Below are 27293 nucleotides of genomic sequence, written 5' to 3'. Positions count from 1 at the left end.
CCCGTGTCGTAGCAAACCTAAATGAAACCGACCAATTCATACTGCCTTGCCGCCGCAACGCTAGGGTTTTACCGATCAAATAAGCGAATATGGTTATCATAACTCATTAGCCTTATCTTTATAGCCCATTGTCAGCCCAAGTTATTTATCTGGAGTTGAATTCCACAAAATTAATTGATGAGCAGTTGAGCACTAATAAACTTTCATTCTCACTGACTCAATTTAGCCCAATTCTTGTTAATTATGGGCTGTTTTGTTTGTGGCCTGTTAGTCGCCAAGCCCAACACCATTCATTCGTTTTCTATATATTTTTTCTTTTTCAGCCCAACGAGATGTCATTCCAATTGTCTATTGTCATTCGTTGCAAGTGCTTCACATCTATAAGATCAATAAAAAACATGATTCATTCGTTGCAAGTGCTGCAGTCCGATTCAGAATCCGTCAAAGTTCATCGACATTCCGATGCCGATTACGGTAATTATTACTATCATATGATTCTTATGTTTATATATAAATATGTATATATATATATATATGCTAATTATAATATTTTCCCCAAAATTAGGCCTAGATTGTGGTTTCATTTTGTTAGGGTTTGAGTTTTAGCTGAATTAGTCGGGGATCATGTTATGTTCAGTGAACTCGTAGTTTAATAATTTGACATTGTAATTCGATGAGTGAGTAGAAGGACTATGCAGCAGTTAAATGCCGAAAAATGTCGGATATTGGTTATCGTGGTGGCAGAGCCATCTCCGAGAATTTAAATACCTCGGCCGAGCAAAAATAATAAAAAGACACGTATGCCTTAACAAAAAAATTTTATTCGCTAGCGTACATGGATAAAACTTTTATCGACCAGTTTATTATAAGCAGAAACTATTCTGAGCATGTACTTGTCTCATAAACCATTGCAAATAACCTTATTTTTAACAACAAAAAACATATATATGTAACATGTAAAAAAAAGTTTGTGCCCCGGCCGATGGTGTGACTCGCATACCATCCGAGCCTTCCCTGCGTGGTGGGATATCAATAGTTTTAAATTTCAAATATCATGCAGGGTTTTTATATATATAGCAATTTAATACTAACAATTAAGTATACTCTCCTACCATTAACAAATTAACCTTTTGCAACTTACAAAACACTAACAATTGTAGCAAGTAGGAACTGATTGAGACTTAAAAGTTAAAACACCAACACTGAACACTAAAATTGATAATTAAGACTTCAAAAAACTGATATCGGGAATCGGTGATATATTGGTCAATATCGGTCCAAAATTGGTCAATGTCACCGATATTATTGATACCGAAATTTTGACTGATATTCTGCTAGAGGTCTGATAACTGCTATAGCACCGATATTGACTGGATAGAGAAGGAATTGAAATCTAATTGGTTGTAGGGGTGTTCAACTAGAATTTTGAATAATCGAATGAATCGAATTGTTCAAATTTGATATTATGGAGCTGGATTTGGATTCGATTCGGAAATTTGAAGCTGGAGTTGAATTCGATACGGAATTCGATTATTGAACTCGAACTGAACCAAATCGAATTTTGATTTTTTCGAGTTCGAGTCGAACACTGAACACCCCTCGTTGACAAACTGCTATTTGACGAAGTAACAAAGCAAATGAACTAGAAATCAAATACAGAAACTTTAAGCCGATTACTAGATTACGGATTTAGAATTTTTATATATGGTAATTGTTTATTGGGTTGATCATTGGATTAAATATTAGATGTTAGAATTTAAAGACTTATTAGAAGCTCTTTTGTAATTGCGTCTCTCTCTATATGTGTGTGTATTTATATGATTATGTGTGCCTGTATTAAAGAGAATCCAAATTAGCAAATTCGAATTTGATTAGAATCGAATGTTGATTTTTTTTTGTGTGTAATCTCTATGGTAATGTTGCAATGGATTGATTGATTATACATGTTTCTCTAACAGGAATTATTCAGATTAACATGGATAGACCCGAAGCTAAGAATGCATTTGGGAAGGATATGTTGAGGGGATTACTGAATAGCTTTGAAGCTATTAGCACAGATCCGGCTGCTAATGTGTTGATGATATGCAGCTCAGTCTCTAGAGTGTTCTGTGCAGGTGCTGATTTGAAGGTAGATTTTGGACACGCTATTTTGTACAATGATGAAGTTTTACTTAAAGTTCTAGATCATAGTTAGTATATTGATGCAGATCGTTGTTAATTTGTTCATTATCTATATTTTGGTAGGAAAGATTGACCATGGATGTATCTGAGGTTCGAGCTACTGTAAACTCACTGAGGTCAACATTTACATTCTTAGAGGTGTGTTTCATCATTCTCATATAGGATTTTAACTATTTATGTTTTTGAAACATTTAGTTCTTTAATTAGTTAACAAATCAGGTTTTAAATGAACATTTCATGTTCAGGCACTTCAAATTCCAACTATTGCAGTTATAGAAGGAGCAGCGTTGGGTGGAGGACTGGAAATGGCTTTATCTTGTGATCTCCGGATATGTGGTAATGAACACTAGTTACATATATAGTTACTAGTTAAGGGTATTGCTAATTGAAAATAAAAGAAAATTTGCTGTCTTTTCAGGAGAAGATGCCAAGCTGGCGTTACCAGAAACCGGGCTTGCTATAATACCAGGGTATGACCAATACATACAAAAAGATAATTATCAGTTTGACTTGTTAACTAACGAAGATATGATAAGAAACTTATTTTGTTTAAGAATATGTTGTCATGTTAATAATTTTTGGTATTTACAGGGCAGGTGAGACACAACGCTTACCTCGGTTGGTAGGAAAATCAAAAGCAAAAGAACTTATTTTTACTGGCAGGAAGATCAGTGCCAGTGAGGCGTTATCTATTGGTATTATTAATTAAACCACTTTGTTCTTTATCTATCTTGTTTGCTTTTTGAAAACCATGAAAAGAAGAAAAGTTATGTAGGTCTCATCAATTATGCTGTTCCTGCTGGTGAGGCTTATTCAAAAGCGCTTGAAGTTGCTCGTGATATCAATCAAAAGGTACTTCTAATATGTTATGATCTTATAATGATCATTTACCAAGTGAAATAACTGATTTAATTGCTTAGTTTTAGCTGCTTAAGGTGTAATTAGACGTGCAAATGGGTCTATTTAAAACATATTTAATTTCTAAAAGGGTAAAACCGGATAAAATGAAGTTAAAAGGGGGAAGCTCAAATGGGGGTCAAATCGGTTTAAAGCCTCCTAAATCAAACTCTTCTTTTTGTAATCATATATTACACACTGATTATCTAAAATAGGTTGCTTTTTGAACAAAAAGTCAATTTAATCGGATATGATCTGTTTATTTACATGATTAAAGACGAACCCAAACAAAAACCAACGGTTTGGTTTTATGCATTCGTAAAACCAAATTTTTGCTTTTCGTTTTTAAGCCCAAATGGTCAAACCGAAACCAAAATGAACCAAAACCGAATGGTTTTCAAAAATTCAAAAACCAAATTTTTGGTTTTTGATTAGGTTTTGAGTTCCAGCTCAAAACCGATCCAGACTGACCCATATGACGCTCAACCCAACATGATCGTCGACAGAACCCGTTTTGACTTGCAAAACTTCCAACTCGCAACATCCATTGGCCCATTGCTATTTGACTAGTTATCCAGCATTCCAGCCTTACTGTCTGACCAATTCTAAACCATAAAATCTCTTCAATAACAAGAATTTGCAGATGGCATTTTTGATGTTTGGGTTAACGATTCGTGTTATCAGGGTCCTGTGGCAATCAGAATGGCTAAACGAGCCATTAACGAGGGTGCAGAGGTAGACATGGCATCTGCATTGGGTGTGGAGGAAGACTGCTATGAACAAACCTTGCATACAAACGATCGGTTAGAAGGATTGGTTGCATTTGCTGAGAAGCGAAAACCGGTGTACAAAGGAAACTGAAATGAAAAGAAACACAAGTCACATCTGTGTATTCAAGGTTTAATGTCAGGTTCTGCGAATAATTGGAATGGGCCTATTTACAGTGGCTTTAACTGTCAATAACTGGCTCGTGGCTATTTAACTATTTGTCTGCTCTGTCATGCGGTGGTTCGGATCTTTAAATTAAATGTGAAAAATATAATGCCAAACGGGTTGGCGGGGAATAATCAAGTTACGAATACTTTTTGCATCTTTTTGTCTCTGATACCAATATGCTTCTGAACCGAAACTTTAGTCGACAAGCTTACAAAGCTTACAATTTCTTAATCAAAACATGAACTACCAACCAATAAACCTAGCTCGGTACCTCCCATCTTATAGGGAGGAACCAAGCATGAATAGGAAATAATAATCCTAAATAAAAGGAAAGAAATAAATTTAAATAAATAACAAAAATCATGAAAATCTTCGAATTTGCTCGACGCTTCCAAGCTTTGTCCACGTGACCACACGGGATCACAAGATCAATGTGGTATAACATTGTCAAACCGATTGGCATGATGTACCTTGAGTATCCGGTGTGACTTCGACATGACTCCCACTCTAAGATGTGAGCAAATATAAGAATAAAGAAAATAGAAATATCAATTATTATTATCTTTTTTTTAATGGGTAATTTGAATCATTATTGGATTACCCGTTCATTTTCATTCTCCGAGTATCAGAGAGACAGAGACCACCCTACAGGTGAGAAAACCCGTGGCCCAACCCGAAACCTTTAATTATTTTTTTTGTCACATGTAGAACTTGAATGTAAGATCTTTCGATTTTAAATTAAAGTATTTAGATGTCTCACTTCAATTACTTAAACTAGGAATCATCGCATTATCATCTTTTCGGGAAGATTACAAGGAAATAGTGGACTATTTATCATCACATAAAACAAATTGAGAAATTAGACTGATCTAAATTCCTATTCAAAGTCAAAATAATATTAGTCTTGGTCTTTATTCTTATTCATATTTGAAGTCTTTTATCAAGCATTACTCATTGTCATTGCACGTGTGCTTACAAGTTTTTGTATTAATATCTCCTTGGAAGACACCAAAAAAATATTCAAATCTATCTTGTTTCTTTGAATCTGCGTTAACATTGGGTTAATATAATATTCAAATCTTAAATCTTTAACAGAAAATTATTACTTTTCAAAACAAAGAAAAAATAGAACTTTTTGTTTGCAGCAAAAAAAAAAATCCACTCTAAATTCTTTCAAACTTTGCACTTTTGCGATTTTTTTAAGACGGGACACCATACCATAAACAATAACTAAATACGAATACATGTGAAATTATCACAATTATAATTAGTAGACGATCATAAACAATAACTAAGCCATATAGATGCGTGCAATCTTGCGTTTCATTAGTAATACAACGAAAGCCAAGATTTACATTTTGTTTTACACAAAAAGATTAATAATATTCGCAACAAACGCACATGTAAGTTAAACACATTAAAAACGATTAACTAGAAACAGTATGTTCGCACACAAAAATGTCTAGTCAAAGACTCAACTTTCACACTTACATGTACATTAAAAAATAATAAGTTTTAGAATAACCAACTAGAGTAATACATTGCACGAGACTGTTTAGGACACTATCGACGTTAGTGAGGTGCGAATATGTAGTGGCAGCCCGGTGTTGTGATGATGGTGGGGAGGTATGTTTGTGCATATTGCAATGGAGGGAATGAGAGATGCCGTGCGATGACTTGTACTAGTTTCCTACTTGTTCACTAATATATGTTATAGTTGCTGTTGAAAATGTTTAAAAATATGTGGAAGCACCCCTTCTATGAGCATTGTATCCACCCATCGAAAACTTAACGGTGTTAGATTAACTCAAATTCGGGTCTATAGTTTAAACTTCAAAGGGTTTTAGGAAAACTTGAGCTTGAGTTGATAATTATTCCAACATGAGTGGTTGTATATATCATGAAAATTATTGTTTACAAAACAAACTCTATTCAAAAGCATGAATAGTTTGTTTATACTTTTAGGATTAAAAAAATGTTTATGTTACAAACACTTGATATTATCAACAACATATATGTTAATTTATATGCATGTTAAAAGACTTGCAATTGGCATAACATAACTTTTCTTAAGTCTTTACTATAATATAATTAAACAAACAATCCAATGTATTGGTGTGATTTTGGTCTATTTAGATGACATCATGTATAAATAGGATCTTGGAATTTTCTATGCTTAACTATAAATATGTCATTTATTTATGGACGCAACATATTATATTCTAAACAAATGGGACCCACGGTCACAGTCAGTGGACCATCAACCACTACAAGGAGTTCGCCAGGTGGAAACATTTTCACGCTGGACTCTGCTTTTTTTTTTTTTATCGACGTTTATAAGATTTGAATTTTCACCATTTTGATATGACATGAAATGTATTTTTACTAACGCTTTACAACCATTGTGACACTTCCGTTGGAGACTCTGCCTCCACCTTTATTCTTCTCTTCGGCGATCGGTCATCCGAGGAACTCGATGCTGATCTTGCCCTCCGTTTCGTTGTAATCCGAACCGGCTCCGGCTCACCCGAATTAACCCGAAGAGGAAAATTTAATAAAGCCCGAGAACCACGCATCCTATACGCCGCCCTGTCATACGTTAACGCAGCATCCTCTGCCGTCTCAAACGTCCCCAACCACACCCTCGCCCCGTTTTTCGCTGGATCCCTAATCTCCGCTGCGAACTTACCCCACGGCCTCCGTCGCACGCCTCTATAATGCTTCCCCTTAATTTCTTGCATCCTTCCAGCCGTCTGAGACGGAGATTCCGTCTGATAACTCGAAATTTCTGGGGAACTCACTAATATATCCGCTTCGGTTTTAACGGTGTTTTCGGACGTGACATTCGTTGGCGACGGCTGACAGTCAAAGTCCAACGCCTCGTGAAGAAACCGAGCGATTAACATATCATCCGAATCATTCTGTTCAAAGGGCAATTCGGTAAACAAGTCATTGCTTCGACAACTTACGACCGAATCATCTAGCAAATGACGACGAATAGACTCGAGAAGAGCGTATTCCGACTCGAACCCGTTACTTTGCATCATGTTAGCACGAAATGAGTAACAAAAGTGTTTTAAAACTTGTGTGTGTTATGTACAAAATATGAGACGGTTTTCGGTTGAAGGATAAAAAGGTATAAATAGGTGTGGAATATTGGGTCAGGTTCGTGCACCTGAGAAGAATAATTGTTTGGGATATTATTAAATAGAAAGTTGTAAATTAATAAGGTGTTTCATGTTTTGTCGGATACGAGAATGATGTTTCTTGGAAGCTCATGTTAGTTGTTTATTAATTGTGGTGGTGTTTTACTCACGTGTGTATTATTGTAGCAAGTTGAGTTGTTGGCGTAGATGGATGACGTCATTAGTTTCGGTCATCTTGATGATTTTTATGATAAGAGTATAAGACGTTCTTAATATAATTCATAATTTTAGGTGGTTGTAATAAATAAAGTTATTATATTGTACGATTAATTTAATATATTATGCTCAATATTGTCTTAAGAAATTTTATTTGGGAAAATTCTCTAAATAAATCATTTGAAAAGAAAGAAAATTTAAATGACCCATTAATAATTAATATCTTAAAAATGGACCAATAAATTTGGACTGAAGCGACGTGATTTAAAAGGATCTGAATCTCGTCTGCTTTGTCCAAATTTAAAGTGAATCCATATTTCACGTTCAAATTAAAAGTGAATACGTCTTTCTCGTCCAAATTTTAAATAATTTTGTCTTTCGAGTTCAAATTTTTAGAATTTTTTTTGTCTTTTTCTATAACACGTTTTTATCTCTCCTTCAACCTCCATCTTCTTTTGTTTTTTCATCATCATCATCATCATCATCTTCTTTTTATTTATTATCTCCAGGGATTTCTAGCTTTCGACTTGTCCGAGAAGAAAGATTTCGATAAACACGGAGTGGCTTCATCGTCAATTTCGTCATCTTCATCATTGTTACAGAAATCATAGTATAATTATCGATCAACAACGAAAAATCTTTGAACTTGACCTTTAATGAGTTTTCTTTTTATTGCCGGATATGAAGAAGAAAAGATGATGATGATGAAGATGAAGAAGAAAAAAAGAAGAGAGAGTTTAAAGGAGAGAGAAAAAAGTGTTTGAGAAAAAGACAAAAAAAATTTTCTAAAAACGTGGAAGACAATATTATTTAAAATTTGAACATGAAAGACAAGATTAACTTTAAATCTGGACGAAGCAGACGGGATTCAAATCTTTTTAAATCTCGTCGCTCTAGTCCATATTTGTTGGCCCATTTTGAGAATATTGATTATTAATTGGTCATTTAAATTTTCTCTTTCTTCAAATGAGTCATTTAGAGAATTTTCCCATTTTATTTGGTGGAATCTCACAAACCATTCCCCAAGTCACGGCTTCAGAAACTTACAATCGCAATTGAGATCCGTTTATGAAACTATATCGCTATCTCCGAAACCACTTGTGGGGGGGGGGGGGGGGGTTGTAGTTTGCTTCAAAGGTACTTTTAGGAGTGTTGCATGATGGAACGGTCTAAAACTAGACTGAGTAATAAAAATACTCATCTATGTGAAATTAGGTTACAGTCTGTAAAAATACTCATCTATGTGAAATCAGGTTACACTATCAGCCGACTCTTTCACTCTTACTCCCTTATTTTTTGCTTCTTACTAATATTAATAGCTTGACTTTTACAAGTGCACAGCTTCGAATGGAGAAGTTCTTCTAACTGTGATGAGGCTAATCGCTTGCTATTTGTGCATACTACGTCTCATCGTTATGGTCAAGGGTCGCAACCCATCTTTGTTGAATCATATATGTTCTAACCTAGCATGAGATCTTTCTAACAAGGGTCATAATATCACTATGTCATGATTGTTGTGATGCTATCATATAGTGCTATAACATGAAATAAAAATGACTATACCATAATTAATGAGTATATTATAACCTTCTCATAAAGGGAATAAAAAACGAAAACATACTCTTAGTATAAGAATCTTAAACACCAAAGGGTCTTTGTCTCTTTAGTCTAGCGGTATTAAGAATCTGGATAAGTCTTTGTCTTTTTAAAAGTCTTTTTAAGAGGTGTAAGTTCAAGTCTTATAATTTTCAATAAATATGTAACTTATGAGTAGATTAGATAGCGTGTGAGTTATCCAAACAAATATCTAAATAACAAACAAAAGAATATACGAGAAAAAAAAATTGAAAATGGAAAATGTTTTCTAGTTGACGAGTTGACCTGAGTCTCGATCCAAAGTCTTTAAGCATTTTGTGTACAGACCCTTCTTTACGTTCATATATTTCTTTTATTGTTTTTAACGTTTTAATTTATTTAGAATAACAAAATGTATTTAAATTTAGTAACAATATATAAAAATAGCATAAGCTTAAATGCAGGGCCGTCTCTGAGATTTTTAGTACCTAGGCCGAACTTAAATAGAAAGGCCCGCAAGCCTTAATGAAAAACGAAATATACAAGATAAATTTTATAAACGACAATTAATGTTATAACAATAAACATAAACATATGATTTATTAATACAAAATTTATGAGAATTAATATAGTTATTTTAATATAAATTTAATTTTTTGAACTTGTTTAAAGGATTTGGTATGTTGTTGAAATAAAAGTTATAAGCAAAACTAAAGGAGTGAATATGTAAATAATAGGTTTAATTATAAATAAAGTGCAGGGGCTATTTTTTCCATTCACTGAAACTTAAGTCGTCATCTGTAATTCATCATCTCTGGTTCTCCACGTTAACGTCACTTAATTTCCGGCGAATATTTTCCGGTGAGTATATTTCCGGCGTGTTTTACACACCAAAGTTAATGATCGAATCAACTGATTGATGATGTCGATTGACTCGTGATTCTTTACTGATAAATATATAAACATTTATAAAAGTTTTGGCCCCCAAAAATTACGTGCCCCGGCCGGAGGTGCGGCTCGCACACCTCCCGGGCCGCCCCTGCTTAAATGGTAAACTGAATTAAATAGGCAGTGGTTGACCTAAAAGAAAAGTTAAGGGTAGCACGAGGTGAAATAATTTCGTTTAGAGGTAGCTGGTACGCAAAACGTACTTCGTCAAAAATAATAAAACTTGAAGGCTAGCCCACAGTCTATGCTGGATAGAAATAGGACTAACTCAATTCATAAACCAAATATTACGTCAATAGTACAAAAAAATGTGTGTGGGAACTGTATAATGTTGCCTTTTCTAATCTTTATTTTCAATTTGACTTGTTTTCAGCATAAATTTTGTTGAAACAGAGGTATATTCAAAATGTATTATTTTAGTATTGTAAATTATACACCTGCACGAGTACGACACGATATTGGTGTCATGATGAAGTGGAAGCAATTACCACTGAACAATTATACTATATCAAATACAGAGTATCTTTTTTCTTTTAGTTAGGAAGATCAGAAGGATTGATGAAGAAAGTATTACATTTATGAGTTTTCATATAAATTACGAAATAATAATGGTCAAATTCGAAGCGCAAGTAATAGAAGTCCTGGTCCTTAGGAGACCATATTTTCGTCCTCTATCCGTTTGTAACTTCAGATTCATACATGTGGCATTCGGAAGAAACGAAAAAAAATTTAGACTTTATTTTTTGAACGACAAACTCACACACTTAAAAATCAACTCATAAATCTACACCTTTTACTACAACTAGACTAAAACCGACAACCTCTTAAAAAGGGACACCGTACATTACACTTGGATATAGTTGGGCCAATGTCTTCTAGAAATCTCATGTTGTTTCTTTTAATTTGACAAAAGTCGGTTTAGTATGATACTTAAATATTAGTAACTAGATCTTAACTCAAGCTTTCATTTCTTTATGTGTTTCATTTCTAGAAGATTTATAGGCGTTGCTATTATCTGACCGACCATATTTATAATTTACAAATCTTTGTCCATTAATGTATAACTCCATTAGAAAGGCACACATGGCGACAATATCACTAAACAAAAAGACTAGCATGACGTTAGAAAAAGCATCACAAATTATAATAATCACTCAATTAACAAAATAACCTAGTTATAGAACCCCATTCAAGACATGTGTGGTGAGGCGTTGCCTATTCCATGTGACATCCCAAAAACATTACAACACTAATACAGATGTTTCCCACACGAGTTGTTTAGTGTTTTACTGTTTTTTACTCTTTTTTCCTCTAATCACATCCTCTCCGTGACGATGTCATACACACTAAATAGCATCTTTCAATTATGTCATCCCATTCTTTTTATTTATTAAAATTACACATTATATTAAATTGGGTAGAGGTTTATCATCCAAGATGAATCATGAAGATGACATAACACAATGACGTCAGCCGTCATCAACAAGGCAAGTTGCAACATAATTCACGTCTCTAAACCGAAATCAATATTAATATTTTGCAGTCACAATATAATATTTTATAATTTTACTAGGTTATAACCCGTGTACTACACGGGGCTGAGTATTAAATATTATAAAATTAAAATAATTTATAATACATAAACATCAATTATATTTAGTATTTCATTTACAATACATATCAATTTCACTTGAGTAGACATAGAGATATTTTAATCAAATTTCACTTTAGTAGATATGCAAGTTTTATATACTTTCAAACACTTGTTCAATACTTGAAAGTAGTAACCAATTATTTCATGATGCAAATACAATATACAAAGCATAATAGTGTCACATAATATACCATGAAATTTGAAATCTAAAAACTAATGAAACTACAAAGTTATCAAGATTTGAGATTCATCATACATGTAGCTAATAGTTGATCAAATCATATGGATAACCTCACAAGCTAAAAAAACAGCTTGAAAATTTGTAAATCTCAAATTATCATAACTTGCGTTTACGTTTTAATCTTAGGTGGTTTAATGTAATACTTTTAAAAAGTTAAAATTGCAAAGTTTGAGCCTAAAATCAACATTTAGATAATTTTTTAAATATGCATCAGAAGAACACTATGCAACTTCTTTATAATATTATTAACTTTAATGTTCATGATGGAAATAAAAAAAATATGATTTGTTAATATCATACTATATGAACACATACGATAATCCAATAATATAAGAGTCTCTCCAATGGAAGATCTCTAAAACATATCATGTCCTATTTGAAGGAGAGAGAGAATCTAGGTGGAGAAGAGATTGAGGGAGGTGCATTGGATTTCCGATAGGGTCTTTGAAGAAAAAGAGAGGAGAGGGGAGAGAGAGAATGAGGGTTTGAGTGAGGTTAGTGGGTGAGTAGGAGAGAGATAAATGATTTGTGTTTCAAACCTCTCCATATCATTGGAGATGTCCTAACTACCAATGTCAGTCAATATAACAAACAAAACTATCATTACATTCTAACATTACCAAATCCAACCATTGACTAATGTGCTACATTCAGTTAACTCACATAACCCAAAAGTTGTTATTCTCAGCATCAAAGTGTATAATATAGGATACAACGCCATTGGCAACGCCACCTCCACTTGCTGCCCAAAAACCACCATTATGTGTATAAAATACCTTGTTGCTAACATTGAGTGCATATGTATGGATATAAAATTTCAAATCATCACAAAAACATAATTAGAAAAGTATAAAGAAAATACATGAAATCAATATTAGAATTCTCATAAAAGAAAAGACAAAAATAAAATATTTAATAACATCAAATCAAAATTAAAATTTCAACATTCCAATTTTTGTTAAAGCTTGTTTTGACCCAACCAAAGTAAATATTTAAAATAATCCTTTTTACACGACCAACTTATGCTTTTAAAAACGACCCTATTTGACCGGAAAAAACACTAATGCGACCCTTAGTCACAAATCAATTGTAATACCTTGTCAAGCGATCACACCATTCCAAATCATCGGATATAACAATAGATCTCAGACCATAGTTGTTACAATAGCATAGGCGATGATAAATGTTTAAAAAAAAGTAAACAAAGGATTTTTAGTGAAATAAATTAAAACTCACTGGGTGCAATTTGCTAATTTAACTGCATTTGGTGAAAAATATGTAGTAAGAGCACAGGCAAGCAATCCGCACCATATAGCCTTTCTCCAGTCAAGGTCAAGAAGTCACCTGCATAAACATAAACAGTATGAGCCATGAGGTGAAGACATATCATCCAAATATCCAATTTTTTTAGTTTTGTAAATAAGATTAAGTACAAAATATGAAAAACAATTGAGTACACTTTTGGTAACCTGTTTAATTTATTTCTCCTAATTTAAACATAACAAATAAAATAAAATCTGAAATATTTCTATCAAGAAAATAATATCGATTTCACATCACTTATTGGTATAATTCACAAAGCACACAGCAGTATGACACACGTGTTGTTGGCTACAATAAAGATGGTGACATCAACAAAAGGGAGATTCATGTTACCTGTTATCCTGTGCACGATATCAGTTTTCAAGGTGCAAATAGACAAGGACAGAAGATGAGTAAGATGGTGTGAGTGTCTATTAGAAACAACTTCATATATTTCCTTCTTTTTCACATTGCAACAACAATTTCTGCTCTAAGGACTGCAACTCTTCACATAACCATTGAAAAACTGTGATCACAACTTCAACAACTGGATTCGAGCCTGTAACAAATAGATAGATGGTTAAAGAACTTTCTACAAATTTCCAAAATGATCACAAAATAAATTAGGTAAAAAGAAGTTATATGCACGCGCCCTTCTGCCTCCACAAAGAAGTGGTAGTTTAGGCATTTCTTCCCTTTTTCTTCTTAGAAAGTGCCACTGTAATCCAAAACAAAACACACACCACCTCGCTAGTGGTGGCATGAAAAATCCTTATCATTGTAGTCAACGCAAATCTACAAATTGGGAAATATAACATTTATAAAATGCAATGACATAAAAAAATATTCCAATATTACTGATTACCGTGTTTATTCGATTACCACCGTGGACCGAAAAAGGAGCTTACGTTGGGAACTTAATGGAGTCAACATCTCCATGTCGATCTGTTACCTTTTTTTTTATAAAACCTTGATGCTTAAGAGCACATTTTCTACCCTGTGAACCACCCCACGGTCCCTATATTATGCGTCTTTCCTGCAAATAAACAAAAAAAAAGTAGCTTTATAGTATATATATAAAAAATGGGTATTCAAATATTCTATCTATAAAAACAGAATTGAAGATTAGAAAACTAAAACTCTACAATCTCAGTTTGGATGGTTGACTGACTTTGAACAATATCGGCCACCCGAGAGAATCCTATCAATTCTCATATCATCATTATCGTAGCAATAAGAGTAGAATGATACATACAAACTGCAATTGTTCTCGCCATTCGAGTTCTCTTCTAAAATAATAAGCATAAACAAAGGTAAATTTAAAGACAACGGACGGGGTACCCAACATGAAAAGATAGGATCTCTTTGATTCACTACTCATAGAAGAAGTCTTTTACCCATAGTAACACCAAAATAAAGCTTTCATATACATTTACATTTGTATTTCTCAATTGCTTTTCAACAGAAAATTGATCCAGCACAAACATATACACAAGTATTCAAAAATGTAGATCCAAATTTAAAAAGGTAAATCATTCAGATATAAAGTTTATGTTAATTAATAGAAACATAGATATCAGGTAGGCGGGCAACAAGCTGCGCCATTCGCCATAAAGAACACCCTTTCTGAAATGCAAACCCTAACCTGCTAAAGACATGTCCCTCCCCCTTTGGAGTCGACACATTGCTATGCACAACCCGTTGGACCCTGGTTAGGAAACAGATAGCTTCCGGTGCCAAGGAGCCAAAGGTATCAAGAGGGACAAAAACATGTTGGCCAGCCGAGAGAATCCTTTACCGAGTCCACCTAGGTTTCGCTTCACACACCCATTATGAATTCAGTTTCAAAAGTATTGAAATTACCGTTCTTTATGGCTGGCTACAGAAAGAAACATCTAAGTTCATGAAATTGAGTCTCCTAACTAAATCACGAGCTGATTGTGGGATGGGATGGGGGATGAATTGATGCGGAGAACAAACCATAAATTAAATTCACATAGAAATAAGAGGGAGGATGGAGATGACGTAATAATGATTATGGAGTTATGAATCATGAGACTGATGAGGACGAAACTGATCTGGTAACCGCACAACTCCTATCCTCTAAAATTAACGTCAAAAGTCAAGACACTGGATGGAGAGGCCTGCCAGGTGTCAACATAACAGGATGTGAAAGTAAAATGGCAGGATGATGTGTGAATGACATGTGTTAAAAAAAACCCTATTTTATTATAATAGTACATATTAACAACCTTCTAAGAAACATCCGCTTCCACATATCAAACAAAACGGAAATAACTAATTAATTTTCAACTTTTTATATAATAAAATAGCTTTAGAGCCCGTGTAACACACGATATAATTTAAATAATTAAATTATAAATAAAGCAATATAAATTATATGTAGAAAAATATATTATATCTGGTACTTGTATCATTATACATAAATTCATTTTATTTATATCATAAAATGATTTTTTCTAAAAAAAGAAACTTAATAAAAAAAATAATGTATGTGCAAAAGCATACCCAGGAACAATTTATCCATTGAAAATTTTTCTCAGTATCATATATGTATAATTGAAAGAAATTTAGTTATGAACTAATTTCAGAGAATACTTCTCATATAATAATAGTTTTGAGTTACACCATGAAAAAAATTTTTGATAAGTTTGAGGGTCTTCTCGACTTTGCCAATTGACAAAAAAAATAACATGTTAACCCGTTCAGTTTTGTGAATGTTTTGCTTCACGTGAGCATAATTTTGTTTGACATGTTTCATATTTACATTACCCCTTTTTTACCCGTAACAAATTTGAGCAAAATGTAGTTAATTTGTATCAAACGATCTATTTACCAACTTTTAACCCGTAACAATCAAATTTAAGTTCCACAAAAAAAACCGAAACAATTTTTGATTAAAAAAACCCAAGAAACTAAATATGTTAAACTTTATTATATTTGAAAGTGAGTGATATACATTATTCTTACAATTAAACACATATATGTATAGTTTACTAAATTAACTGAAAAATAAATAGATAGATTTAAATCTTATACTTATAATATTTAAATGTATATGACAATGTACAAAAAATCAATAGATAAAGGGATTTATTTTTAAAAAATGAAACAACTTTTAAGCATATATTAATAATTTAATAATTAAAAAATTATTTCGTAAATTGGAAGCATATTAGAGTTTTTTTTTTGTTTTTTTATTACAATCTTCAACAATATACACAGTATAATATGTTGTTGATTTTTGGATTTCACCAAGTATGTTGTGAAATATATTCTAACAATGTATAGTAGTAAAATATGTAAATATTTATTTTTATAAAAGTGTGTAGATATAATATAAATAAAGTTTAAAAAAAGTGAATAATTTAATCATTTAATATATATAATATAAATGGAGTGTAAAAGAAAAATGAATAATTATTGATTTATGTCATGCATTAGTTTTGGAGGGAAAAAAATTATAAGAATTAGCCATAAACTGACAAGTATCTACATTATTTTACTTTACTAGAATAAGTAGATTAATAATAATCCAAACAATTAGTATCCAGAGGTGCACGAACCTGACCAAACATTCCACACCTATTTAACCCAAAACAGTCTCATGCATATTTTCCTCAAAAAACACACAAAAATCTAAACATTTTTGTTACTCATTTCGTGCTAAACATGATGCAAAGTAACGGGTTCGATTCCGAATCTGCCCTTCTCGAGCCTATTCGCCGTCATTTGCTAGACGACTGTGTCGTGAACTCGATGTTTTGCTTTTCGGACACTTGGGGTGAAGGTGATTTGTCCTTTAAACCGAATGATTCGGATGATATGCTCATCGCTCAGTTTCTTCACGAAGCGTTGGACTTCGAGTCTTTTATTGATAAAAAAGAAGAATCTACTTCAACCGATATGCCAGCAAAGTTGGAAAACACCTATGTTATTAAAACCGAATTGGAGTCACATTCTTTGACATCAGAAACTAACGGTGTTAAGCCAAAAATAGGGAAACATTATCGAGGGGTGCGACGACGGCCGTGGGGTAATTTGCGGCCGAGATTCGGGACCCGGAGAAGAATGGGGCCCGGGTGTGGTTGGGGACATTTGAGACTGAGGAGGACGCGGCGTTTGCGTATGACAGGGCGGCGTATAGGATGCGCGGTTCTCGTGCTTTGTTAAATTTCCCACTTCGGGTTAATTCGGGGTGAGCCAAAGCCGGTCAGGATAACCTCGAAACGGAGGGCGACATTGCCGGCAAGTTCATTGGAGAATCGATCACCGAAGAGAAGAGTGAAGGTAGAAGCAGAGTCCAGTTTGTAGTTATCGACACCGAGTGTGTGTATTGGCTGCTTTTGTGCATAAACAAAACATTTATTATTTTGGTATTAGTTAAACATGTAGAATTCTAAGATGCCAAGATGGTATTTGTGCATAATATGATAATAAAAACTAAGGGTTATCGAATTCAAAAAATTAACTTTTAGTCATTGGACAAGACTATTAAAAAACACTTTATTTCTGTTGGCACTTCAACACTAACAGCATACTAACTCTGTTAATCTTCTTACTGATGTAACAATTTTTTTTAATGATGTAATATGCTTATGTTGCATTAGAAAAAACTTGTAGGCCTAACACCTCCACTTCATATTCTCTATAAAACCCTAATCTTCATACATAACCACCAAGGCACCACCACCCACCCACCTTCACCTCAACCGACCAAATTCACCTCCGTCGCACCACCATCCGCTGCCGCCACTTGGGGAGATATTAAGGGAACTTAAAGCTTATATATATATATATATATATATATATATATATATATATATATATAAACGAATACATAAAAATCCTACATGTCGCGATGTTGTCGCTCTCCATTTTTTGGAGTCACCAGATTTGCTTGATTTATAAATGGAGGCTTCTCATGCATTTGATCCGAATTCATGGGTATGGGTCTTACCAAACCCAGGTTTTTCTTAAACGGGTTATAACATCTCATTAAATTAAGAATTATTCTCACCAAATTATTGATGTAAAAATCCTATAAATTAAGATATAATAAAAATTAATATCTTATTTATTTAAAAAAAAATATATATATTATTTAAATTAAAAACCAATTTGATAGTAAAAAAATAAATGGGTCTTGAGTCTGATCAAACCATAAGTATATTATTAAATTTCATAAATATTATTTATAATTAAAAACCAATTTTATAGTAAAATAAAAAAAAACGGGTCTTGGGTCTCATCAAAACCATATAGTTTTTAAACCGGGTTATAACATCTCATGTATTTGTGAAACAATTTATCATGAAACCATAAATATATTATTAACTTTGATATAATAAAAAAATATAAATTCAAAAAATAAATAAATATTAGAACAAACAATATAAAACAACTCTCGTAATACGGGGGATAAAAACTAGTATATATATACATATATATATATATATGGGATTGTTCAAGAGATAAGTCATTTTATTGCGAGAAGTGCGATAAGTTAATTACAACCCTTGATTGTGTTTGATCTAAGGCCTACATGAAAATGACAATCTTATAATATTAAGATGTCTAGTTTTAATGATTTTTAGAGGAAAGGGGCAGTTTAGTATTTTTTGTTTTTTTATATTACCATCTATAATACAATCATATTCATGAATTGTTAACATTCCAAAAATAACACATGTGCATATGAAAGTCTTTTTTAATGTTTACGTTACATTTACATTATGTTTTAATTTTGGATTATAATAATTTTAACAAATCACACATGCTGAATATTTGCATTGCATTTTTTATTTATTAGCTTATTAGTTTTGGTTAAAGACTTTTATGTTCAATTTTATTTGAGATAAAACAATAATTTAGCTCGGTGAAGGTTTTTTTCTAAACCTAGCAAATTATATATATTTTTTCTTTTTGTTATTAACATGTATTATGTGTAGATGTTGCATATATTGTAAGGATATGCGGACAACGGTTTTTGATATGTGTAGGTGTATAATGATTTTGTGTAGGAATAAAATTAGTATGAACCAAAATGTTATGTGTAGGTGTATGATGATCTATGTAGGTATTATATTTATGTGTGTAGGGAACCAAAATGTTATGTGTAGGTGTATGATGATCTGTGTAGGTATTATATTATATTCAAAATAAACATAAATATATAACAAATAAAATAAAAAATTATGATGTGAAAGATGAAACAAGATTTATTGAATCCAAAATAAGTTGTGTTACTTATTTACAAACTGACAAAGAAACAAAATAAATATATTAGTGAAATTAAAACTTTTAAAAATCATTAGTAGTTACCAAAATAACAACATTGAAATGTTTACCGTTATACCCTTACATATAATTAAATGATAAAAGGAAAAGAAAAAATATGATTGGTTAGTTGGACTTCACGCACTTCTCGCAATAAGATAACTTCTTTCATGAACTTAAACCGTATGTATGTATGTGTGTATGTGGGGATAGACGGGCAACTAATAGTATCATTCACTTAAAACAACAAATTTGAAGCATAATAAATTGTTTTGGATTACTTAGTATTGATGAACTAGTCCTATGTTTTGTTTTTTCTAATAAGAACTAACAGAGAAAATATAGGGAAACAAAAGAAGTAAGAAATTGATGGGCTATGCACAATATATTAGCCCCATTGGCTAGTAATATTTAATGGGCTATACGCCTGTACCTGGATTATGGATTACCGTGTAACCTTTCTGAGCCCATAAGCTGTGTGACCCGGAATCCAGCGGAAATTTGACTAGTATATAATTATTTTATTTAATTAAAACAAACAATATAGAACCCGATTCTCGCGGAATGATAGAGTTCATAATGGTAACCCGGTTCTCGCACATAATGTGTTTGAAGAAGTCAAAGCTATAAGTTACTTGTGGGTTAAATCTCGGTCAAAAAGGAAGGGCCTAACGGTGGAAGATTGGCGTAGTTTTCGATGGAAATAGGATTGTTTTGGTGTTTTTGCAGTTGGTGTTAGGCTGTTTTTGGTTTGAATTTGGTGAATGTTTTTATCTAGCTTCTTGCTAGTTTGTGAATAAAATCTTTTGTTGGTCTTTCAAAAAAAATTTAAAATAACTAGGTGATTAATTAAATAGCAATTATGAATCCATAAAATAGCAACTTAATTAAGATGTCTACAACCTTTTGTTAAAGCTTACAATGTTTTTAGTAGTTTAGTTTAATGAAAAGTTTTGTTAAAAATTTATTTTTTTATGAGCGGTTTAAGATAGAAAATAGTCGTAACTAAATAAGAACTTGTACATATTGCTTGTAAATAATCACGTGTAGTAAAAAATAAAAATAGAAGATGTTAGAAAGACGTTTTCTAAATATGCGATTCTCATGGTTTTAATTTATCTCATTAGCATCCATTAGATTTCTTAAACCTGATACATCTAACCGTATAGGATGAAATAAATAATAGTCAATGTAAATAAGCTGTAACAAATCCAGAAAATATTATTTTATACAAATTAATTGATTTGTCAAGTATTACTTTGAAGAGTAAACGTAAAGGGTAGGTTTAAAATTTTAGAGATCTCAGCCAAACAAAATAAATTAAAAAAAATAAGGTTAGGGCTTTATTCGATATAGATATACTGACATAGTAATATGATATGCATATATTTTTGCTTCGTGGACAAATTTCCAAAATCTTTCTTTGTTTCTACGGGTCTACATCTTATATATATTAAAACGAGGATTCAACCCTCCTCACTAAATTATTATTTAATTTTTTTAATATTTTTATTATTCAACTTACTATTTAATTTTTAATATTTTATTAATTATAACTACTAAATCACTGTCTACAATTCTATAAATATAAATGATGATATTTATTTCTTTTATTTTATTTTTATTTAAACTAATTAAAATATTTAACAAACTATATTATTAAACACTAATTTGAGCAAGTGTCGGTTTTACATGTTTTGTTTATCGGCTAAACGATTTTCCTAAACTTTGCTTTCATATTTTTTTTATAGTCCGTATTTACAATAACCGAAACTATTTTCATGATTTAAAATATCTCATCGTCGTATGGTTTTTTATCCGCGTTTCTATGTTTGATGCATTGCCTTTAAAATATATATTTTTTGGATTACTCATTTATGTTTACGAATTTGTGTTGGTACCGCTGATACTAACTGAATTTGTGTTGGTTCGCAGCTGTAACGTGTCAGGTTTTTGGTTCAACATATGATAATTTGTTGTATTTTGGCATTGATGGGTTTCTTTCTTTTGTTTAGTTTCGATGTCATAACTTTATAAAGAATGACTTCACGTCGATATGCAACGAGTTTATGGTTTAACGTTTTTACTTATATTTTTTTGTTTGATTTAACGGTCCCGTCGCGAAACGCGGGGTTTTAAATACTAGTTTTAGTTTAAATTGTAGTATGAGTCTTTGTGTGTTTCCAATCTATTCGCTTTTTTAAACAACATTTGCAACCACCCTTAATACCCAGATAAACCTTCCCAAGCTAGGATATCACACGTCAGCGATTGGATTTCAGCATGATTCATGCAAATATTAATCGGTTAGGTTTGGTAGTAATTTATTAGCATGACCGTCTTTAAAAACCCTTTAAAATTTTGGGGTATGGGACGAGCAAAAAAAATCCTAAAATCACGTTTTCAGAATTTCAGTTATGTGAAAGATAATACGACAATTTTACCAATAAGTTTGCCTTTGAAAACCAAAACAATAAAATAATAATAAGCATGTTAAAATAACTCATATAAAACACAAACAAGTTACTAAAATAATAACTCATAAAACACAAACACTACTTGAGGGAATTAAATCCATGACGTTTGTTGCTCATAGTCTAGTAAATGTCAAAATCGTCCTTGAGGTTTGGTTAATCACGCGACTTTTATCCAAAATGTTTCTTTTTCTTTTACGTACAAATCGTTAACTCCTATTTTCATCTCGAGCAATTATGGAAAAGTTATTATTATAATTCAATGCAGAGGGACTAGAAGGTAATAATTTTAGAACTCGTTTCACTACTGTGTCTCATTCATGTGAAGATGTGGAAGATGATGCGGGTGGTGGAGTATTGAGAAGATGGATTAAAATGAGAGAGAAAGAAATACATTAAATAAAAAATGGATTTTTATGCATATTTGTTTATTGTTTCTTTAGTATAATAATAATAATAATAATAATAATAATAATAATAATAATAAACAAATTGGATAAAAAGACAGTATTGCCCCTGACATAACGAAAAAAATAACCGAGTTAATGATTTGGACATAGTAAGAAGTGGTAAACTTCAATGGTCCAGTTTCAAAAAATAAATTTTTTGATAAAAACCGTATAATTGACCAAACCTCAGGGACAATTTTGACACTTTACTCTTTATGTTCTTTTATCGATGTTTAGATTTGCAAAACCGTGCCACCGCAAGTCTTTTTCACAATGACCTCGTCGCCTCTCGTTGTAACGCGCGGGCTCGTGTTTACAGGTGTGATATAATAATATTTATGTCAATTTAAATTTAAATTTTAATATATAATATAAAGTGTATCATAATTCAAATGGAACCTTCCTACTTCCCAGCACACCGTGACGACTTGTGGACTATTTCCCTATAAATATAAATATTTCCACTCTATCTTTACTTCATTCCAAATACTTATTATACTCCATACATTTATTAAAATCTTCTACGTTACCAACATTATTATTATTATTATTAACCATGGTGACACCTGATGAAGTTGCAGCTCTTGAATTCATCCGGCAACACCTTCTCGACGAATTCGATTCGTCGCCTATAGACCAAATCTTCACCGATTTCACCTCTTGTAACTCCAACTTCAAATCTTATGATATTTGCATCAATGAATCCTCATGCACAAGCAGTTCAAGTTCAGGTTCATATAATAACTACACTAGTAGTCACTATGGTACGGTCGAGTTTTTAGAAACCGAAAAACTCGATCTGGAAACCGAAAAACATGTTAAGAGAAAAGACTCAAAAGAGTGGAGTTATAGAGGAGTGAGGAAGCGGCCGTGGGGGAAGTATGCGGGCGAGATAAGAGATCCAAAACGACGTGGATCTCGGGTTTGGTTAGGTACGTTTGATAGTGCGATAGAAGCTGCAGAAGCATACGATAGAGCTGCGTTTGCTATGCGGGGAAGTAAGGCGATTCTGAATTTTCCACTTGAGGTTGCGACTTCTAAAAAGACGCAACCTGAAGTGGATGATACAGTGACACAGTCGTCAACTGGGATGCCGTTTTGGAAATAGACGGCTTTGTGGCAGTTATTAAAATAACGGCCAACGACAAATATTAAATTTGGAGTTTGGCTCATGATTTGGAAACTGTTGTGATGATATTATGGATATTAATGGGAGCATATATGTAACTTTGGAGTTGAACAAAAATGAAAAGTTTTTCTTTGATTTTTTGTATTTTGAGAAACATAATATCTTGAGTTCTATACCAATCTTAAGGGTTATTGAATCCCATTATAAGATAATATGTAATGATTTTAATACCTGAATGATACAAGATTAAGCATATACTAGTTCAAGTCCCGGATTGATAATCAAACACGGACTAAACGAATAACTCTCGTTTATATTAATTAGAAAATCTCACTTAAAAACTGATTACAACTCTCAAACCCTAACTCGGTTTGACTCTTGATGAACCCTAACTCGGTTGCATCTAGTTGAACCCTAACTCAGTTACATCTCGTGTGTGTGACTCTTAGATGAACCCTAACTCAGTTGCATCTCACACCCATACTCTTAATGATATAACCCACAAGCTCGGGTATATATACTAGTTTAAACATGAAAAACTTAGTTAGACTAGAATACAAACTCATTATCATACTCAATTATTAATTAGTAAAAACATATTTAGATAATAATTAATAAATAAATGTCTTGTTGTTCAAGTCATTGGCACGACTTGTTCATCAAGTAATTTATTTCATGTAAACCAAATCACGTGCTCAACTTGATTAACAAAACACCAATCCATCATAGGCTCGATGGATCGACCAAACCCGCCTCATTAACTCGAGGACGGGAATTAAGTCCAACAATAGTAGTACTAGAAGAAAAAGGTCATATCTTGATGGTAATTTTCCTTCACTCTAATTTAAAAGGTAAGGTCCATGATTCAAATCCTGCAAAATTTAATAATTTATTGAAGTAGAGTAAAAGCAGCGTTTTATTAAATTTATTAGTGACAAAGGGCTAAAGGGGTATGACATTTAACCAAATTGTTATTGGTTTTAATCTCACTTGATACATGTGAATAAAATAAGGTGTAAAAAAATTAGTTGTTAAAGAAAATAAAAAGGAAAATACTTGAATAAAATACTTAAGATCTTTGATAAAAGGAAATGATGATTGAACCTTAAATTTAAGAAAACGGTGAGCTAAGCTTTCTAATCTTTAGGCTGAGGGGTGTGGGGAGCTTTAATGGGGGCTTTAGTGGGGGCTCCAACCAATAATATTATGACGTGTGGCAGAGAGAGAAACTGGATAAGGGGGTTGTTGGAGCCCCCGTTGGAGCCCTGGCCCCTGGTGTGGAGGGGCTCCAGCAGGGGATCCAGCGAAATTTTATTTTTTTATAAATATATTCAAACAACGACATTTTTTTGTGTTAGTTTTGAGAGGATTTTAGGAGGAAAGGTGTATAATTGTGAAATGAAGTATATTTTATAAAGGTATATATTTATAGTTTAAGAAAATATTTTTTTTTAATTTAATATGAGCTCAACGGCTCTTTTCCGTAAACCTATATAGAAAATATATTTTTTTTTTGTTTTTTTCGGCTCCCAACGATCCAAAATACCTCAAAAGGTGTGCTCCTCTCTCTCTTCTCCCGCTAACCAGCTCACGCCTGGATTGTTTTTCGCGTTAGCGCCCCGTTAGCGCCCCCGTTAGCGCCCCGGTGGTGTGGTGTTAGCGCCTGGAGGCGCGAGCGGAGGGGCTCTAGCGCCCCCGTTGAAGCCCCACACCCCTCAGCCTTAGTTACATTTATAATCTACAAGCTAAGCTCAAACAAATTGTCCATCATGTCAACTGTCAAGCATTCATTATCGAAGTCCTTTAGCGTCAGGAATTTTTTTTGAAAAATTAGTTAAATGTCAAGATTGTTCTACTACATTTCTTAAATTTGGCATACTACCGGACAATAGGTCAAAATTTATAATATTAAAATTCAATATTCCTCCAACTTGTATTATTAAGACGCTTGGTGCGGTTCGGTGCGGTTGTTAGCTAAAATCGAAACGAAAATCAAAAGTTCGGTTTCTGAAATTTTTGAAACCATTTGGTCTCGGTTTTTTCGGTTTGGGTTTTTTAGTTTTCTTTTTGGAATCAGTTCGGTTTCTGTTTTTGCCATTGAGCTTGAAAATTTTGGGCCGGAAAAAAAGTTTGGTAAAAATAATGAATTTAGGTATAAATAATTTTGTTAATTGTAAAATAATTAATTGTTATATTTTTTACCAAAAATATTTGAGTTACATATTCATTAAATTCTTATAAATTAGTTAATATAAAATATAAATAAACAAAAAATTAGAGTTCGGTTCAGTTTTTACAAAAACATAAAATCAACTATTGGTTTTTGTTCGATTTCGAATTAGTTTATTCGGTTTTCTGAACACCCCTAATTTTATCTACCATCAAATAATAAACTTTCTATTTATTTATTTATTGTAATAAATGTCTGACACCTAACGTTTATTTCCTGACTTCTAGTAATATTATGTGTTCGAGTCGTTCAAAGTAGTAATAAGTTATAAGTAAACTAGTTTGAGGCTCTGTATTATACGTGTAGTTCTTAAAAATACAATATTTAATAAATAATCAGTATACAAGAAACAATAAACCTGTTAAACACTATTAATACAGTCGTTGTACAATAGTCTTTAAAACAATTTTAAAGTAAAAGATAATTATAAATATCAAATGTTTGAAAACCAAAAAAAAAGTAAATATTAAATTAATAAATTTTGAAACATAAATTCAATAATGTAACTATTATTTTATTATTATAAATTTGTTAAAAATGATGAGGTTTAATGTAGAAGTGACAACTGACAAACTTTATAGTCTTTTATTAGAGAGTATAGATTTTAAGGGTGTTTATTGAAGAAACAAAAATTTTCAATGCAAATATGACTTATTTTTTTGTTTTTATTTAAATTGTATGTGTGAATATGGATGTCCCAGTGTCGGAGTTAATAGGACAAGTATCAGCATCATGCAATTTTAACTTTGACTTGGACTTTTATTTCGAACCCATGTGAACTTTTCTTGTTTCATCAAACATTTTTGACTTTTAGTTATTATATGACTTGGTCAAGTCAATATATCAACTTTGACTTAATAATTTGCTACCTGTCACAACAAGATCACGAGATCATGCAACAATACCCATACCCCATGACTGAAATGATGCCACTGACTGGAATCTAGAGGTTCCTGACTTAGATGGTTGCCACTTTCCAATCCTCCCATCTCTCATCCGAGGCGATCTCTCAAACTACGACGCCTTTATACCCCCCCCCCCCCTTCTACCACCAAGCATCATTCAGACCAATGTTGCAAAAGTCGCTAAGCGGTCCCTAGGTGGCCGATCCCCTTGGAGGTAGTACTCGGAATACTCGGGGAGTACTCGGACATGATAAATATATAGAAAATTAATTTTTGGGTAATATATATATTTCAAATATTATAAGTTTACTAATACTTATAACAAAATAAGTGAATATCAATATAAATAAGAGAAATACATTTTAAAACACTAAATTATTCTAAAAATGTTAATCATTAATTAAAAAAATGATATTCGTTCTTTAATATTATAAAAATATGAATTATGTTGTATTTTTTAAGTCAAAATAGACCCAAGTTAACCGATTAGATGTGATTCTGGCTAATGTTGACCACATTTGTACAATTTTTAGTAACTAGGCGAAGTTAAAGAAACTCCCCTCGACACCATACCTTGTAGCAAGTACTCGGAGAGTACTCGGCCTTGTATACCTACTTTTACAACATTGATTCAGACAACTTTAAGTTTTTGTGAGTTTAGGTTTTGAGATATAGTTCAGGATTTGTATTAATTTGTGTCTTCCACATGA

The 27293-nt window shown here is 32.4% G+C and overlaps 1 protein-coding gene and 3 pseudogenes across 1 annotated transcript; 3 read left to right on the top strand and 1 right to left on the bottom strand.

Moving 5' to 3' along the window:
• The first annotated feature begins 422 nt into the window (after positions 1–422).
• On the top strand, positions 423–4141 carry LOC143616057 (putative enoyl-CoA hydratase 2, mitochondrial). The gene is made up of 8 exons (XM_077089012.1): positions 423–474; positions 1959–2128; positions 2245–2319; positions 2427–2517; positions 2600–2651; positions 2773–2876; positions 2957–3033; positions 3763–4141. Exons 2-8 carry the CDS (start codon positions 1976–1978, stop codon positions 3937–3939), a joined length of 729 nt encoding a protein of 242 aa, XP_076945127.1. The 5' UTR covers positions 423–474; positions 1959–1975; the 3' UTR covers positions 3940–4141.
• A 2186-nt stretch (positions 4142–6327) lies between these two features.
• LOC143616056 (ethylene-responsive transcription factor 1A pseudogene) lies at positions 6328–7400 on the bottom strand (annotated as a pseudogene).
• Positions 7401–16749: 9349 nt separating this feature from the next.
• On the top strand, positions 16750–17431 carry LOC143616063 (ethylene-responsive transcription factor 1A-like; annotated as a pseudogene).
• A 5233-nt stretch (positions 17432–22664) lies between these two features.
• On the top strand, positions 22665–23527 carry LOC143616064 (ethylene-responsive transcription factor ERF104 pseudogene; annotated as a pseudogene).
• Positions 23528–27293: the final 3766 nt, after the last annotated feature.

The sequence above is a fragment of the Bidens hawaiensis genome, unplaced genomic scaffold, assembly GCF_021521415.1.
Source record: "Bidens hawaiensis isolate Kalapana, Puna unplaced genomic scaffold, B.hawaiensis_p1.1 tig00045476_1, whole genome shotgun sequence".
Taxonomy (NCBI): domain Eukaryota; kingdom Viridiplantae; phylum Streptophyta; class Magnoliopsida; order Asterales; family Asteraceae; genus Bidens; species Bidens hawaiensis.
This window is presented reverse-complemented; position numbering and strand designations above follow the sequence as displayed.

Excerpts from the sequence above, each read along its gene's own strand:
- LOC143616057 (XM_077089012.1), top strand. The coding sequence starts at position 1,976 with ATGGATAGACCCGAAGCTAAGAATGCATTTGGGAAGGATATGTTGAGG. Across the intron at positions 2,129-2,244 it reads GTGCAGGTGCTGATTTGAAG|GAAAGATTGACCATGGATGT; the intron begins GTAGATTTTGGA and ends ATATTTTGGTAG. Across the intron at positions 2,320-2,426 it reads CAACATTTACATTCTTAGAG|GCACTTCAAATTCCAACTAT; the intron begins GTGTGTTTCATC and ends TTTCATGTTCAG.